General features: G+C 37.5%; 1 protein-coding gene across 3 annotated transcripts in view; it reads right to left on the bottom strand.

Moving 5' to 3' along the window:
* Window positions 1–659: 659 nt before the first annotated feature.
* The window catches only part of LOC149836723 (chaperone protein dnaJ A7A, chloroplastic-like), a 35,350-nt gene continuing 20,584 nt past the window's right edge, over window positions 660–15,425 (bottom strand). For all 3 annotated transcript variants that reach the window (XM_090007092.1, XM_090007090.1, XM_090007091.1), the window contains exons 6-8: window positions 2,235–2,283; window positions 2,071–2,151; window positions 660–1,932 (exon numbers count right to left, since the gene is read on the bottom strand). In XM_090007092.1, coding sequence (XP_089863218.1) covers window positions 1,084–1,932; window positions 2,071–2,151; window positions 2,235–2,283 — 979 coding nt within the window. In that variant the 3' untranslated portion in view covers window positions 660–1,083. The remainder of the gene's footprint in view (window positions 1,933–2,070; window positions 2,152–2,234; window positions 2,284–15,425) is intronic.

Below are 15,425 nucleotides of genomic sequence, written 5' to 3' on the forward strand. Positions count from 1 at the left end.
ATTGAAGGCACAAAATTATTGAGTATAAATCACCTTTTCATATTTTTTAGATTCATTTTGTATATATATATATATATATATATATATATATATATGTGTGTGTGTGTGTGTGTGTTATCGAAGGCACAAAATTATCGAGTATAAATCACCTTTTCATATTTTTAGATTCATTTTGTACATCTGACCTTATGGGTAATCTGTATCTTCAAACACATGGCAAGGATTCATCTTTTTTTTTGTGTGTGCCCCAGAGATTTAGCGACAGTCCTGAGCAAAAAAATGTTATTCAGCAACAGTTCAAAACCGTCACTAAAAGGTACCCTTTAAAAAGAATGAACGACATTACGCTGGGCGTTTGAAGATACAGGTTTTCCTATATATATATATATATATAACACAGGTAGATTTCTCTATGGATGATCATGAACTCGAACAAAAGTAGGAAGGCCAGCTTAGGAAATAACCAAAGGTATGCATTTGGTTAACCATAAAATAAAACAGGTATGCATTTAAATTACCAAAACTTTTTTAGGTATGAATAGGAATTATAAAAAAATTGTGTATGTATTTTGTAAATAGCCGAAAATATTTTGGCATTGAGGAAATTGTGTATTGCTGCTACTGCACTCACTCACGCCCTAAATTACAAATCCTTCATCTATATTCAGAGGGCAATAATCATTCCTTTCCAGTAAAAGACATCCTGTAACAATTCAGGCATACCAACATTGGCATTGCTCAGTAACTTCATAAATATCGCAAATCAAGATTGACCATCATATTTGACTGTTTATGCACATCTCAACGCCTTGCAGTACAACAGGAAGGACAACAAAAAAGCGGTTGACCAGGGCCTAGATCTCAACGGCAAGGGAGCTGGCCTATAACTGTGTTGTGCATCAGGTTGACCAGGACCCAGTTACAGGCCTGTGTTACCCATGATCTGTCAATGCTATTAATATGCATACCACAACAGATGCCCACATGTTGCCCCAAGATGACCATTTCGGGTTTAAAGTACCTAATTTCATATAATTTATGATCACAAGCAGGAGAAAAAAATATGGAACCAATGTGTATCTACTACCTTCTGCTGTTTGCAGTCTTAGTCTTACTCAAGTTGGCAAGCTCTTCTATTAGCTTCCTCTCCTCATTGCTGAGCCTCTTCGGAATCTCTACCTGCACCCGTACCAACTGATCACCTCGGGTATTGGGCTTGCCAAGAAATGGAACCCCTTTCTTTGCCATAACCAGTGTGGTGCCTGGCTGAGTTCCAGCAGGTACCTTCAAATCAACCATTCCATCAACAGTTGGCACCTTAGTTGTTATGCCAAGAATAGCATCTATGTAGGACACCTTGCATGTATAGAGGATGTTGGTCCCATCACGCTTCAGTACTGGATCAGCAAGTACCTCAATGAAGACATAAAGGTCTCCGGGAGGTCCACCTCTTCTACCAGCATTTCCTTCAGAACGCACCCGTAGCCTGCTTCCCGAATCAACACCAGCTGGGACTTTAAGACTGATTCTTTTAGTTCTCCTTACTCGGCCATCACCACCGCATGTGTTGCATGGTGTCGATGTCTCTCCAACTCCACCACATGCAGGGCAAGTAGAGACTTGCTGGAATATACCTAATGGGGTCCTGGCTGATGAGATCACTTGCCCCTGACCTCTACAAGTACCACATGTAACTGACTTTGTACCAGGCTTTGCTCCAGACCCATTACACGTGCTGCAACTCTCTAGTCGAGTAATCTCGATTTCCTTGTCAACCCCAAAGACTGCTTCCTTGAAATTCAAAACAAGATTGTAGGTCTCATCATCACCCTGCATTGGCCTGTTCCTAGCAGCTCGGCTTCCCCCCATACCTCCCATTCCACCCATGCCCTCAAACAAGGATTCGAAGAGATCAAATGGGTTGCTGAAATCCTGCCAAAAAGAAAACATACGACAGAAATTTGATTATATAACTAAGGATTGATTTAGACGTCCTGTATATCATGCAATTTGGGATGTATTGCAGCATGTTTTTCCTTCATGAGCATCTTTGGAGTAAGAGTAACTCACCCCCATGCCCATACCAGCACCTTTGACACCAGCTTCTCCATATTTATCATATAAGGATCGTTTTTCATCATCAGATAAGACCTGTGGAGCAGGAAGAAAATAATAAAAAACATGCTGTAGCACTTTTCCTTTTTTAATCAAGATAACCAATGAGACCAAAATACCTCGTAAGCATTGCTAATCTCTTTAAATTTTTGTTCAGCTCCAGACTCCCTACAACATCAAGAACAAAGAGGAATGAAATCTAATTCAACTCATGATCACGATGATGAATGACAAAACAAGTGAAATGATCATATTATAGAAAAACACACATGCACCGATGCAGGCTCTCTCTCTCTCTCTCTCAAGATTTCAAAGTCAGTTAAGTTCCATACAACATAGATACTTGACATTTTACCTCACTATTATATGCTCATAGACATTAACTATTAACTATAGAACTTACAAAAATACCTTTGATCGAAGTATACATGTGATCAATGATAGATCTAGTGCACCTCAGAACAAAGCTCATGGACAAGCATCCAACATGACAGTCAACAGAAATACATCCAGCTTTTCTAATTAAAGCATTCTTTCATAATTGACAATGTGAAATAACCACTACAAAAGCACATCCAATAGTTCCTGTTAAAATATGTAATCTCATATAATATCTCATATGTAATCTCATAGACATGTAATGTTTTATCTCCTTTCTAGTTAGGATTTTTCGTTTAATTAATTCTAGTTAAAATACAACTAGAATTAGCCAAACCAATCCATCATTGGACTGATTTGGCCTTTACCTTTTTTACTAGTCAAAAGGTACCTTTTTGACCAAGTCAAAAAGGTAAATCCAAAAAGAGCTGTTGGACTCCCCCAACAGCTCTCTTAAGGCTTCTCTCTACCTCTCTATAAATATGGGGCTATTCCCCTTGTAAAGACTAACCCTTGTTTTGGGTTTTTATCTCAAATCAATAAAATTGTTTATTTTTCATTTTTATACCCGTTTCGGGTTGTGTGTATTCTTAAGTTCTCTTTGTGAACCTTTGTGGTTCTTATGGTGTATTTGTGAGAACTTGTTGAGAGACATTTGTTGTAGCGTATTTTTCACTTTCTTACATGGTATCAGAGCCAGGTTGGTGGACGTGTATTGGGAAGCGTGCCATGCAACTACTCTTCAAGAAAGTGAAGTCACTTTGAAGGAGTGCTCGTGTGTAGCCTTGAAGGGCGTGAAAGGCTACTTATTTTCGATCTTTGTGGTTAAAATATTCCTCTTCCCACTTGCTTTTCTTCTTCCCCTCTCATTCTCAAGCTTGTAAAATGGATGACAATGATAATGTCACCATTAAGTCCATAAAACTCAACGATTCAAACTATGTAACATGGGCTTCAATCATGAAGCATCTTATTTGGGGAAAGGGTCTATGGGGCTTAGTTGATGGAACCGATAAGGAACCTAAACTAACGCTCACTAAAGAAGAAGGTGGAAGAGAAGTACCTCTTTCGGAGGTGGAAAAAAATAAGACCATCTCCACATATGAAAAGGAATAGAAAGAATGGAGAATGGGTCACGCCAAGATCATGTCTTGGCTAATTTCTAGTGTAGACATAAAGAAGTGTTCAAGTCTCGCAAAATTTGAACATGCTAATGATGCGTGAGAATATCTTAAGAGAATGTATTCTCTTAAAGATATTGCTCATATATGTAACTTACAAGAAAAGGTTTGGAATATGGTTCAAGGAGAGAGAAGTATTAGAGAATACTACAATAGCTTATCCGAATTATGGGAAGAGTTGGCTCTTCTTGAACCAAAGTGGCATTGTCCACAAGACATTGAGCTTCGCCAAAATCAAGTAAATGCGGAGCATTTTTTTCAATTTATAAATGGGTTGAGACCCAAATTTGAATCAACCAAGTCCGCTCTTCTACATCGGGAAAATGTTCCCTCTATTGAAGATACCATTGAAGAGCTAAGAATGGAAGAAAATAGACTCAAGAAACGAGTCGACAAAAGCGATGATGATACAGTTTTAGCTGTATCTAGACCAAGTAATCACATTCGCACATACAAACCTCCACATATTGGGAGAATAAACAATGAAAGGCAAGGAGGCGATTTTGAAAGGAGAAAAGTTATTTGTTATTACTGTCATGAACTTGGACATGTTAAAACTTACTGTCCAAAGTTGAAAAAATCTTATGAGAAGAAAGTAGCTCTTGTTGAATCAAAAGAATCAAATGAGACATCCATTGAAAATATGTCCCTGTCTCAGCTGGTGGAGGCTCTACAACCTCTTCTTAAAGGAACTTCTCCCTCAGCTGGAGTTGTGATCTCTTCTGTTGGCACCTCCGATCCAGGTAAACCCCTATGGCTTCTTGACTCTGGTGCTTCTTTTCACATGACACCAAATTTAAAATTACTGTCGCATTGTTATGACTCAAGTGGATCGAGTGTTTTTACTGCGGATGGAACATCCCTTGAGATAAAAGGAATAGGAAATTTCGAAAATAACTCTCAAAACTCGAAAGGATTTTGTGTTCCAAAGATTAGATATATCCCCAAACTTAATTTAAATCTCTTATCTGTTTCTCAATTAACTGATCATGGGTGTAATGTTTCCTTCTCTTCTCATGATTGTCAAGTACAGGATCACCAGTCAGGGAAGCTGATTGGGGAAGGTCATAGAGAATGAGGCTTATATTACATGGATTTTTTGGAATTACCCAAGAAAACATTATGCTGCAATGTTCAAAAAGTAGGCTTGGATCTTTTACACCAAAGATTTGGTCACCCTTGTATATCCAAACTTCAGTATTTTCCAAACATGGAAAAAATTTGTAATTTTGAAACTTTCACTTGTGAAAAATGTATTCTTGGAAAAATGAAACGACTAGCATTTCAAGAAAGAACTTTTGTCTCCACTCGACCACTTGAATTAATTCACTCTGATGTTTGGGGTCCTGCACCAGTTACGTCAAAAGGTGGGTTTTTATACTATGTAATTTTCGTGGATGACTTTACACGATATACCTGGATTTACTTTCTCAAACACAAATTTGAAGTGTTCTCTTTTTTTCAAATATTTCATAATATGGTCAAAAATCAATTAAAGAATGATATTTCAATATTTCGCACTGATTCAGGGGGAGATATTTTATCAACTGAATTTAAAGAATATTTGAACTCACATGGAATTTCACACCAAAAATCTTGTCCCTATACCCCTCAACAAAATGGGTTAGCTGAGAGAAAACACAAACACATTATAGAAACAACTAGAACACTACTTATCACACATCAAGTTCCTAAAGTTTTTTGGGCCGAAGCTATTTTAACTGTTGTGTATCTTATTAATAGGATGCCCTCATCCTCAATAAAGAGTATTTCTCCTACTGAAAAGCTTTATAAACAAAAACCTTATTATTCTAGATTGAGGGTGTTTGGGTGCAAGTGCTTTGTTTTTACAGATAAGAATGATAAATTCTCTTCCCGTGCTATACCCTGTACTTTTTAGGATATGCAAATAATAAAAAAGGATACAAATGTTTTGACCCTAAAAACAACAAGTTATACGTTTCAAAGAATGTATCCTTTCTAGAAAATGAAAGTTTTTTTTAAAACAAAAATTCTACTGAAATAGATGAGTATTCCTTCTTGTTGGATCTAGTTCCAAAGGATAGTGAAAGAGAAATTGATCTAGATGATCAGATGGATGTGATTGATTTTGATCCTCATAGAAATAGTCAAGATTGTATTCAATACTCTAGACGAGGAAATTTAGAAAGACAGTGTGCCCTGGATAAATACACAAGGGAACATGAATCTGCCTCTTCATCTAGAAAATCCACTAGGATCTCGAGGGTTCCTGCAAAGTTTGTGTCATATCAGTCTTTTTCACCAAAACATAAAGCCTTTATTGCTCTAATTCATTCATATGAAGAACATCCCAGTTATGATATAGCCAAGGATCAACCAGAATGGGTCAAGGCTATGAAAGTTGAATTAGAAGCCTTAGAAAAAGTAAATACTTGGACCATTCAAGACCATCCTCCAAACAACAAGAAACCTATTGGTTGTCGCTGGGTGTACAAGGTGAAAACCAAGAGTGATGGCACTCTTGAAAGATTCAAGGCCCGGTTGGTGGCAAAAGGCTATTTCCAAGAATATGGAATAGACTATGAAGAGACCTTTGCCCCAGTAGCTAGAATGACCACTGTTAGAATCCTAATAGCTCTTGCATCAATAAAGGGATGGCATATCTTTCAAATGGATGTTAAAAATGTTTTTCTAAATGGAACTTTAGCTGAAGAAGTATACATGAACCCACCACCAGGAATGAATATACCTAAAAGGAAAACACTTCGCCTGAACAAGGCTTTATATGGTCTCAAGCAAACTCCAAAAGCTTGGTATGATAAGTTTAGTAAGATTATGCTTGATTTTCGATTTTGTCTTACTGACACAACTTTGTTTGTTAAGAATTCTGATGCAGGTATTATCATCCTTCTACTCTATGTTGACGACATGATCATCACTGGAAGTGATAAATGTAATGAAGTGCCGGATGAAGTCTCCAAGAGCAAAACAAGAGAGCACGCACATACACAAATAGCCACTAATGGGCAAAAGAACAACACAACCACTTAAAGTGGTAAGGCACCCAAAAGAAGAGGAAGAATATATATTCCACTCAAAAGGCTTCAAAGAAGCATAGCTTACAATGGGGAGAAACCCCTTTATTTATAGACAAAAGAGGAGGCCTTGGAAGGGCTCCTAGAGGGACGTTGGAGCCCTTCCAACGGTCATAAATATGACCGTTGGAAGCTCCAACGTCTTCCTAGGTGGGGCCCATTCCAAGGTGGAAAAGAAAAAGAATAGAAAAAATAAAAAGAAAGAAAAAAGGAAATAAAAGAAAAAGGAGAAAAATTACAATATGCGATAAGAAGTAAAAAGACTGTTTTACCCCTATATGGGTCAATTTACAAAAGATATAAATATATATATATTTATATATGTAGATAGACACATAGACATATATATAATTAATATATATATGTGTATGTGTCGTGATCTATATATATAAATATATATATGTACAACATATTTTAACACCCCCCCTCAAACACACGGTGAGATCACCGAGAGTTTGCTAAGGAGAAAGAAGAAACGAGGCGATGGCAAAGCTTTGGTGAAGAAGTCCGCCAACTGGTACTCGGTTGGAACATAAGGCAATTGAATGGTGCCGCGTAGGAACTCATCACGAACATAATGGCAATCCATCTCAATGTGCTTTGTTCTTTCATGAAAGGTGTGATTGCTGGCAATGTAGATAGAGCTCTTGTTGTCGCAGCACAGCTTTGAGGGAGTTGAGAATGAGACTCCCATATCTTTAAGCAAACTTCTTAACCATACGATCTCCGTGGTGGTAGTGGCCATCGCACGATACTCTGCTTCAGTAGAAGAGAGTGAAACTTTCTGTTGCTTCTTACACCTCCAAGAGATAAGTGACTCTCCAAGAAACACACAATACCCTGTGGTAGAAATACGATCATCGGGTTTACCACCCCAATCAGAGTCAGTATAAGCAAGTAAAGTAAGAGGTGAAGAAGAGGGTAAGAATAATCCTTTTGTTATGGTGCCTTTCAGATATCTGATAATTCTCATGACAGCAGCCATGTGAATGGTGGAGGGAGCAGTCTGAAATTGACTTGCACTATGAACTGCATGAGAAATATCGGGCCTAGTGATGGATAAGTATGTGAGCGACCCAATCAATTGACGATAAGGTGTGGGATCAGCTAAAGGAGTGCCATCACTAGCTCTCATCTTGGCATTGATTATTTCTGGCGTCTCCACCTTCTTGTCATCAGTCAGTCCAGATTTGTCAATAATGTTGGAGGCAAGCTTCATCTGAGAGAGGACATACCCTTTGGGAGAGTATGCAACTTCAATTCCTAAAAAATATCTTAGATAACCAAGATCAGACATATCAAAATTCTCTTTGAGAATATTCTTAATAAGGTTAATACCTTCCTTATCATTACCTGTGATAATCATGTCATCAACATATAATAACAGAATTGTAATGTGATCATTAGAATTTTTAACAAACAAAGCAGTATCAGTATAACATGAGGAGAAACCATTATCAAGAACTACTTTGCTAAAAAGATCATACCAAGCTTTAGGTGCTTGTTTAAGACCATAGAGAGCTTTATTTAACTTTAGAATATTTCCTTTACCAATTTCAAGACCTGGCGGAGGATCCATAAGTACTTCTTCATATAAATTTCCATTTAAAAAAGCATTTTTAACGTCAAGTTGATATATAGGCCATTGTTTAATGGAGGCTAAGGCAATTAAAGTTCTCACACTAGTCATCCTAGCTACGGGAGCAAAGGTTTCCTCATAATCAATTCCATATTCTTGGGCATAGCCTTTTGCAACCAAACGAGCCTTGTATCTCTCAAGAGATCCATCACACTTGGTTTTAACTTTATATACCCATCTACACCCAATTGCCTTTTTTCCTGATGGTTGAGGAATAATACTCCAAGTTTGAGCTTTGTTAAGAGCCTCTAATTCAACTTTCATTGCTTCAATCCAATGTGGATGATCTTTAGCTTCTTTAAAGGAAGTAGGCTCATGATATGAATGAATTAACATGAGACAAGCCCTATAATTAGGTGAGAAAGATTCATAAGATACAAATTTTTGTGGAGGTCTACTATTACGAGAAGATCTCCTAGGTGCATTAATAGGTTCTTCTAATGAGAGATCTTGAGAATATCTTTCAAAAGCAGGTTGATGTTCAATTCCTGACCGCCGGGTATATACATTCATTTCATTAAGATTCTCATCTCGAGAATCATTACCATGCTGAAGTATATCATTATGATGGGAGATGCCATCACAAGTATTATCGCAAGTACTTGCATCTGGTGTTTCAATTCTAGGAGCAAGATCAAATAGGAAGGAATAGTCAAGGTTTTCTCTAGATGTGTGAACATCAAATCTATTTTGTTCTTCAAGAAAATTTACATTTCTTGATATATAGAGTTTATTATTTCGAGTGTCATAGCATCTATAACCTTTTTTATTTTCACCATATCCAATGAATGCACATTCAATAGCTTTAGGTGATAGTTTATCTTGTCCTTGAACAAGCACAAAACATTTACATCCAAATATCCTTAATCTATTAAAATCTGGAGTAATTTTGAATAATTTTTCAAAAGGTGATACATTTTTTAAAGAAGCAGAGGGCATACGATTGATTAAATATGTTGCAGTAAGAAGAGCTTCGGCCCAAAAGTTTTTAGGAACATTTTTAGAAACAAGAAGTGTTCTTGTAGTTTCAATTAAATGTCTATGTTTTCTTTCCGCAAGACCATTTTGTTGTGGGGTTTTAGGACAAGATCGTTGATGTAAAATTTCATTTGTTTTGAAATAATTTTGAAAATCTTTAGACATGTATTCTCCTCCAGAGTCGGATCTAAATATAGCTATATTGTTTTGAAATTGGTTTTGAATAAGAATATGAAATTCTTTAAAATTGTTAAAGACATCGGATTTATTTTTAATAATGTATACCCATGTATATCTAGTAAAGTCATCAACAAAACTAACATAGTAAGAGTAGCCTCCCTTGGACAGAACGGGTGCCGGTCCCCATACATCGGAATGCACAAGTTCAAAAGGTCTTTTTGACACAAAACTACTATGAGAATACGGAAGCGAATGAATTTTTCCAAGGATACAATCATTGCATGTGAATGTATTTGTATTACAAAATTTTTCCAAAAAAGGAAAGAGATACAATTTAGAAACACTAGGATGTCCAAGTCTTTTATGCCAAGTCTCAATATCTTTGGATTGAACATGATTACAAAATGATTTGGTTGGCAATGACAAAAAATCCATATAATAAAGATCCCCTCTTCTATGGCCTTGCCCAATCCGCTTCCCGGACCGAAGATCCTGCACATAGCAATGGGTAGGTGAAAAAGTGACATTACATTCAAAATCGGTAATTTGGGAAACGGAAAATAGATTTAAATTAAGTTTTGGAATAATTCGAATTTTGGGAACAAAAAATTCTTTGTTTTCATTATAAATTTTCTCAAGATTCCCAATGCCCTCAACATCCAAGGATGTTCCATCGGCAGTGGAGACAAAAGATTTAAATTTGTTGAGACTTGTTTTTGATAAGAGTGATGCATTCGGAGTCATATGAAAGGAGGCACCCGAATCAAGAATCCAAGAGGTCATACCTGGGAAGGAGGAGATAGCGGCGCCGGAAGTGGATGGTGTAGAAGAAAACTGAGAGGAGCTCATCTTCATGAATTGTTGAAGCGTTTCGGTAAGATGAGCAAGAGACTCTTTTATGTCACCATCTTTCTTTGAGTCTTCATTTGGAGGAACTTCACCGACGGAGGCCACCTTCTTTTTAAATCTTGGGCAATCCGGACGAATGTGGCCCGGTTCATTACAATTATGGCAAATGATTTTCCTTCCTCCACCACTATTATTTTTGAAGAAATGAGGAGGTTTGTATGGCCTTACATTGTTGCCGGGTCTAGATACGGCATGAACTTCATCAACATCTCGTTTTAATGCCAAACGAGTCTCTTCTTGACATAAGTCGGCCAAAATATCACTTAGAGGAGTAGAGGCCCTATGGAGAAGGGATCCTCTAAGTTGCTCAAATTCGGGGCGAAGCCCATGAATAAATTGAAAAAATCTTTCTTTTTCCATTTGCTCTTGCCTTATAGCAATAGCACTACCCTCCCATTGGGGTTCGAGAAGGACAAGTTCATCCCATAAAGAGGATAGGGCACTATAGTAGTCCCTAATACTCATATCTCCTTGTTTAGTAGCTCTTACCTTTTCTTGTAGGAAGAAATGCCTAGCAAGGTCTCTTTGAGTGTACATGCCTTTCATAAAGAACCAAGCTTCATTAGCCTTCTTGAATTTGGCGATATTTGCACAAATCTTTAATTCAACATTGTTCATGAACCATGCTAAAATTTTAGCATGCTCACTTTCCCAATCTTCTAATTTAGAAGAGTAATCAAGAATAGCCTTCTCTTTTTCCTCTTCGTTCAAAGCTTTTTCCTCATTACCTTCAAACTTAGTCAACTTCAATTGTGGTTCCGGAATGGTTCCACATACATAACCCCAAAGTTTTTTACCTTTGAGATTGTTTTCCATGGCGGCCGCCCACATGCGATAATTGGTCCCATCCAATTTGAATGAGAGGTCGATTTTTGCATCCTTGTTGGCCATTTGTAGAAGAGGAATATAAATGCACTAAAGAGAAGGATATTACTTGACAAAAGAAGATCCGATGAAGCTTTATCAACCAAGGCTCTGATACCATGTAATGAAGTGCCGGATGAAGTCTCTAAGAGCAAAACAAGAGAGCACGCACATACACAAATAGCCACTAATGGGCAAAAGAACAACACAACCACTTAAAGTGGTAAGGCACCCAAAAGAAGAGGAAGAATATATATTCCACTCAAAAGGCTTCAAAGAAGCATAGCTTACAATGGGGAGAAACCCCTTTATTTATAGACAAAAGAGGAGGCCTTGGAAGGGCTCCTAGAGGGACGTTGGAGCCCTTCCAACGGTCATAAATATGACCGTTGGAAGCTCCAACGTCTTCCTAGGTGGGGCCCATTCCAAGATGGAAAAGAAAAAGAATAGAAAAAATAAAAAGAAAGAAAAAAGGAAATAAAAGAAAAAGGAGAAAAATTACAATATGCGATAAGAAGTAAAAAGACTGTTTTACCCCTATATGGGTCAATTTACAAAAGATATAAATATATATATATTTATATATGTAGATAGACACATAGACATATATATAATTAATATATATATGTGTATGTGTCGTGATCTATATATATAAATATATATATGTACAACATATTTTAACAATAAACAGGGAGTTTATGATATTAAAAAATTTCTCAAAACACATTTTGAAATGAGTGATTTGGGTTTTTTGAAATATTTTCTTGGTATAGAAGTTGCCTACTCACCTAGAGGTTACTTGCTAACTCAATCTAAGTTTGCATTAGATATTGTTGCCCGGTCAGGTATTTCAGATGAAAGACATGTTGATACTCCTGAGATTGTGAATGTCAAAATGAAGATTGATGATGGAGAGTCACTCGAGAATCCGACTCTGTATAGGCAACTCATTGGGGCTCTATCGTATCTATCTATCACAAGACCTGACATTACACATGCGGTCCATACAGCCAGTCAATTTCAACATGCTCCAACTTCTGTTCATATGGGAGCAGTTTTGCGTATTATTAGATATATCAAAAATTTTGTTTCTCGAGGATTATTTTTATCCGCTTCCTCTAACTTAGAATTGTTTGCTTATACTGATGCAGATTGGGGTGGTGATCCAAATGACCGCCACTCAACTACAGGTTTTTGTGTCTTTTTGGGAGAATCCTTGGTGTCTTGGCGATGTAAGAAGCAACAAAAGGTCTCTCTCTCAACTGAAGCTGAATATAGGACAATGGCTACAACTACTATGGAATTAGTCTGGCTTCGACGTCTACTTTCCGATATGGGAGTTGAAAGTCCAAAAGCACCAAATCTGTGTTGTGACAACAAGAGCTCTATCTATATTGCAAGCAATCAGACATTTCATGAACGCACCAAGCATATAGAAATGGATTGCCATTATGTTCGAGAGGAATTTTTGCGTGGCACCATCAATCTTCCCTATGTTGCCTCAAAATATCAGTTGGCCGATTTCTTCACCAAGCCTCTCGCTGCTCCTAGGTTTCACTTTCTCTTAGGCAAACTTTCGGTTATCCAACCGTAAGTTTGAGGGGGAGTGTTAAAATATGTAATCTCATATAATATCTCATATGCAATCTCATAGACATGTAATGTTTTATCTCCTTTCTAGTTAGGATTTTTCGTTTAATTAATTCTAGTTAAAATACAACTAGAATTAGTCAAACCAATCCATCATTGGACTGATTTGGCCTTTACCTTTTTGACCAAGTCAAAAAGGTAAATCCAAAAAGAGCTGTTGGACTCCCCAACAGCTCTATTAGAGCCGTTGGAGAGTCCAACAACTCTCTTAAGGCTTCTCTCTACCTCTCTATAAATATGGGGCTATTCCCCTTGTAAAGACTAACCCTTGTTTTGGGTTTTTATCTCAAATCAATAAAATTGTTTATTTTTCATTTTTATACCCGTTTCGGGTTGTGTGTATTCTTAAGTTCTCTTTGTGAACCTTTGTGGTTCTTATGGTGTATTTGTGAGAACTTGTTGAGAGACATTTGTTGTAGCGTATTTTTCACTTTCTTACAGTTCCCACCTACAAATAAATCATTAGACATACATGAAATGATTTCTTCAAGATATCTTGATATGCCTTCAGAAAGCAAGGCAGAATTCAATTTAGTAAGATAAATGGGATGAAACAATCTATGCTTTGGGCTCCTAAGAACCTTTATAAACATGTATGTACATACACACACAAGTGCATGCATGCACAAAGGCCCCAACATGACTAGAAGTGTGCATTGCCACGGACGACACCGGTGTCTTTCCCTTTTAAAAAAGAGCCAGTCACGAGGCAGCCCATGGCCCCCCTCTGAGCCGGGCTGGACCAGGCTGTTGACCCTTGGTCTGGCCCAAACCAGGCTTAAGCCCTGCCCTGAACTGGCCCAGTCAGCTCATCGACAAAACCAAGCTGTGCCATTCCCCAGCCTACACACACACATAAGCACCCTTAGCAATATATGAAAATTTCAGCTCCTAATCTAAAGGAATCAACACACTCAAAAGTCATCAGCAACTTCAGGTCAAAGGCCTCTGAAAACCAAAGGAAACTACAACCTGAAGTGCCAACTTTGGAATAAAAAAACAGGGGGAGGCCATCAGGAGATTGTTTGGCATTCTTTTGGAAGGCCAAATACCAAAGGCCTTCAAAAATCATTTCAATCCATTGCATGCCAAAGAAAAGGAATATCAATGCGACAAAGGGTAAAGTACATGCACAAGTCGCAATGAAGCCGTCAAAGAAAAGGATGATCAAGAAGAAGATATCAATGGCAAGCTAAATGACTAGGAAACCGAAGAGAAATCAACCAATCTTGCAAACCCGCATATGAGAAGGCATGGATTAAAAAAACAGATAGAAGCACCTAAACATGCATGACTTGAATTTGAGTTTACTTTCAATGAGTCCCCGTTTTCACAGTAAGGGAATATAATAAATATATCAAAACTGGTAGTAAACAGCCATTTTGTGTGATTTTTTCTAACTTTGTCTGCAGATATGTTTGTCTCTGATGAACCAACCCAAACTGAACGCCATCTGTTCACACTCACTTGTTTTTGCTTAACGAGCAGCTCATAGTTTGGCTTGCCAACAGCATGGCCGAACCAAGCCATGCCCCGACCTGTTCCGATCATTCATCATCCCTTCCTCAAATCCCCTTATACATAGGGTTTTGCATTAGTGTGAACCTGAACCATGCACACAGATTGCAGGTCAATTAAGGATGTAAGCAGGTCGGATTCGGTTCACATCTAAGCAAATTGAATCTGACTGAATCGGATATGCTTTAAACTAATTTGGATTTGGAGTCTAATGTGCCAATCTTCTAACCAAAATCTGAATCCGTTTGAGCAGAAAAAAACTGAAACTGCCCCAAAATCTGGTTCGGTGTCAAGCTTAATTTGCATTTATTAAATTCGTAAAGGTTAACCAGCTATTCTCATCCAAAAAAATCCTAATGATTAAAGGCAAGAACTGCCTTTAAGGTTCAATAGTCACAAAACAAGATTATCTTTAGTGAATGTGCCACGTCCAGTATTAGATGTGGATATTTGTTGCTGCAATAAACACATTAAAAGCAAATTTTGTAATCCAACAATACCACTAAAGTGGAATGTGGTCGGTGTGTGGCCCTTTTTTGCCAGCTTGTTGCAATCGAATGTTATCAATGCAGCCCAGCTTTCTTTCTTATCAGTTTTGGGTTGCATAAGGATGGATATATACATGAGAAAATATGAAAACTAATATAGCATAAGGATGAATGCATATGTATGCAAACTGATTGTTTTAGTCAAGTGGTTGTTTGGTTACATAAGGATGAATGCACATGTAGTTGTTTGGTTCAACAAGTAGTTGCTTGGTTGCATAGGAATGAGTGTACATGTGGTCATTTGGTTGCGTAGAAATGAATGTACACGTAAGAAAATGAATGTACAAGTATGCAAACTGATTGTTTAGCTCGTGTAGTTGTTTGATCGCATAAGGATAGATGTACATGTGATTGTTGGTTGCATAGAGAGCATAAGGATGGATCGCAC

This window comes from Nuphar pumila, chromosome 5 (genome assembly GCF_984573655.1).
Source record: "Nuphar pumila chromosome 5, dmNupPumi1.hap1.1, whole genome shotgun sequence".
Taxonomy (NCBI): Eukaryota; Viridiplantae; Streptophyta; class Magnoliopsida; order Nymphaeales; family Nymphaeaceae; genus Nuphar; species Nuphar pumila.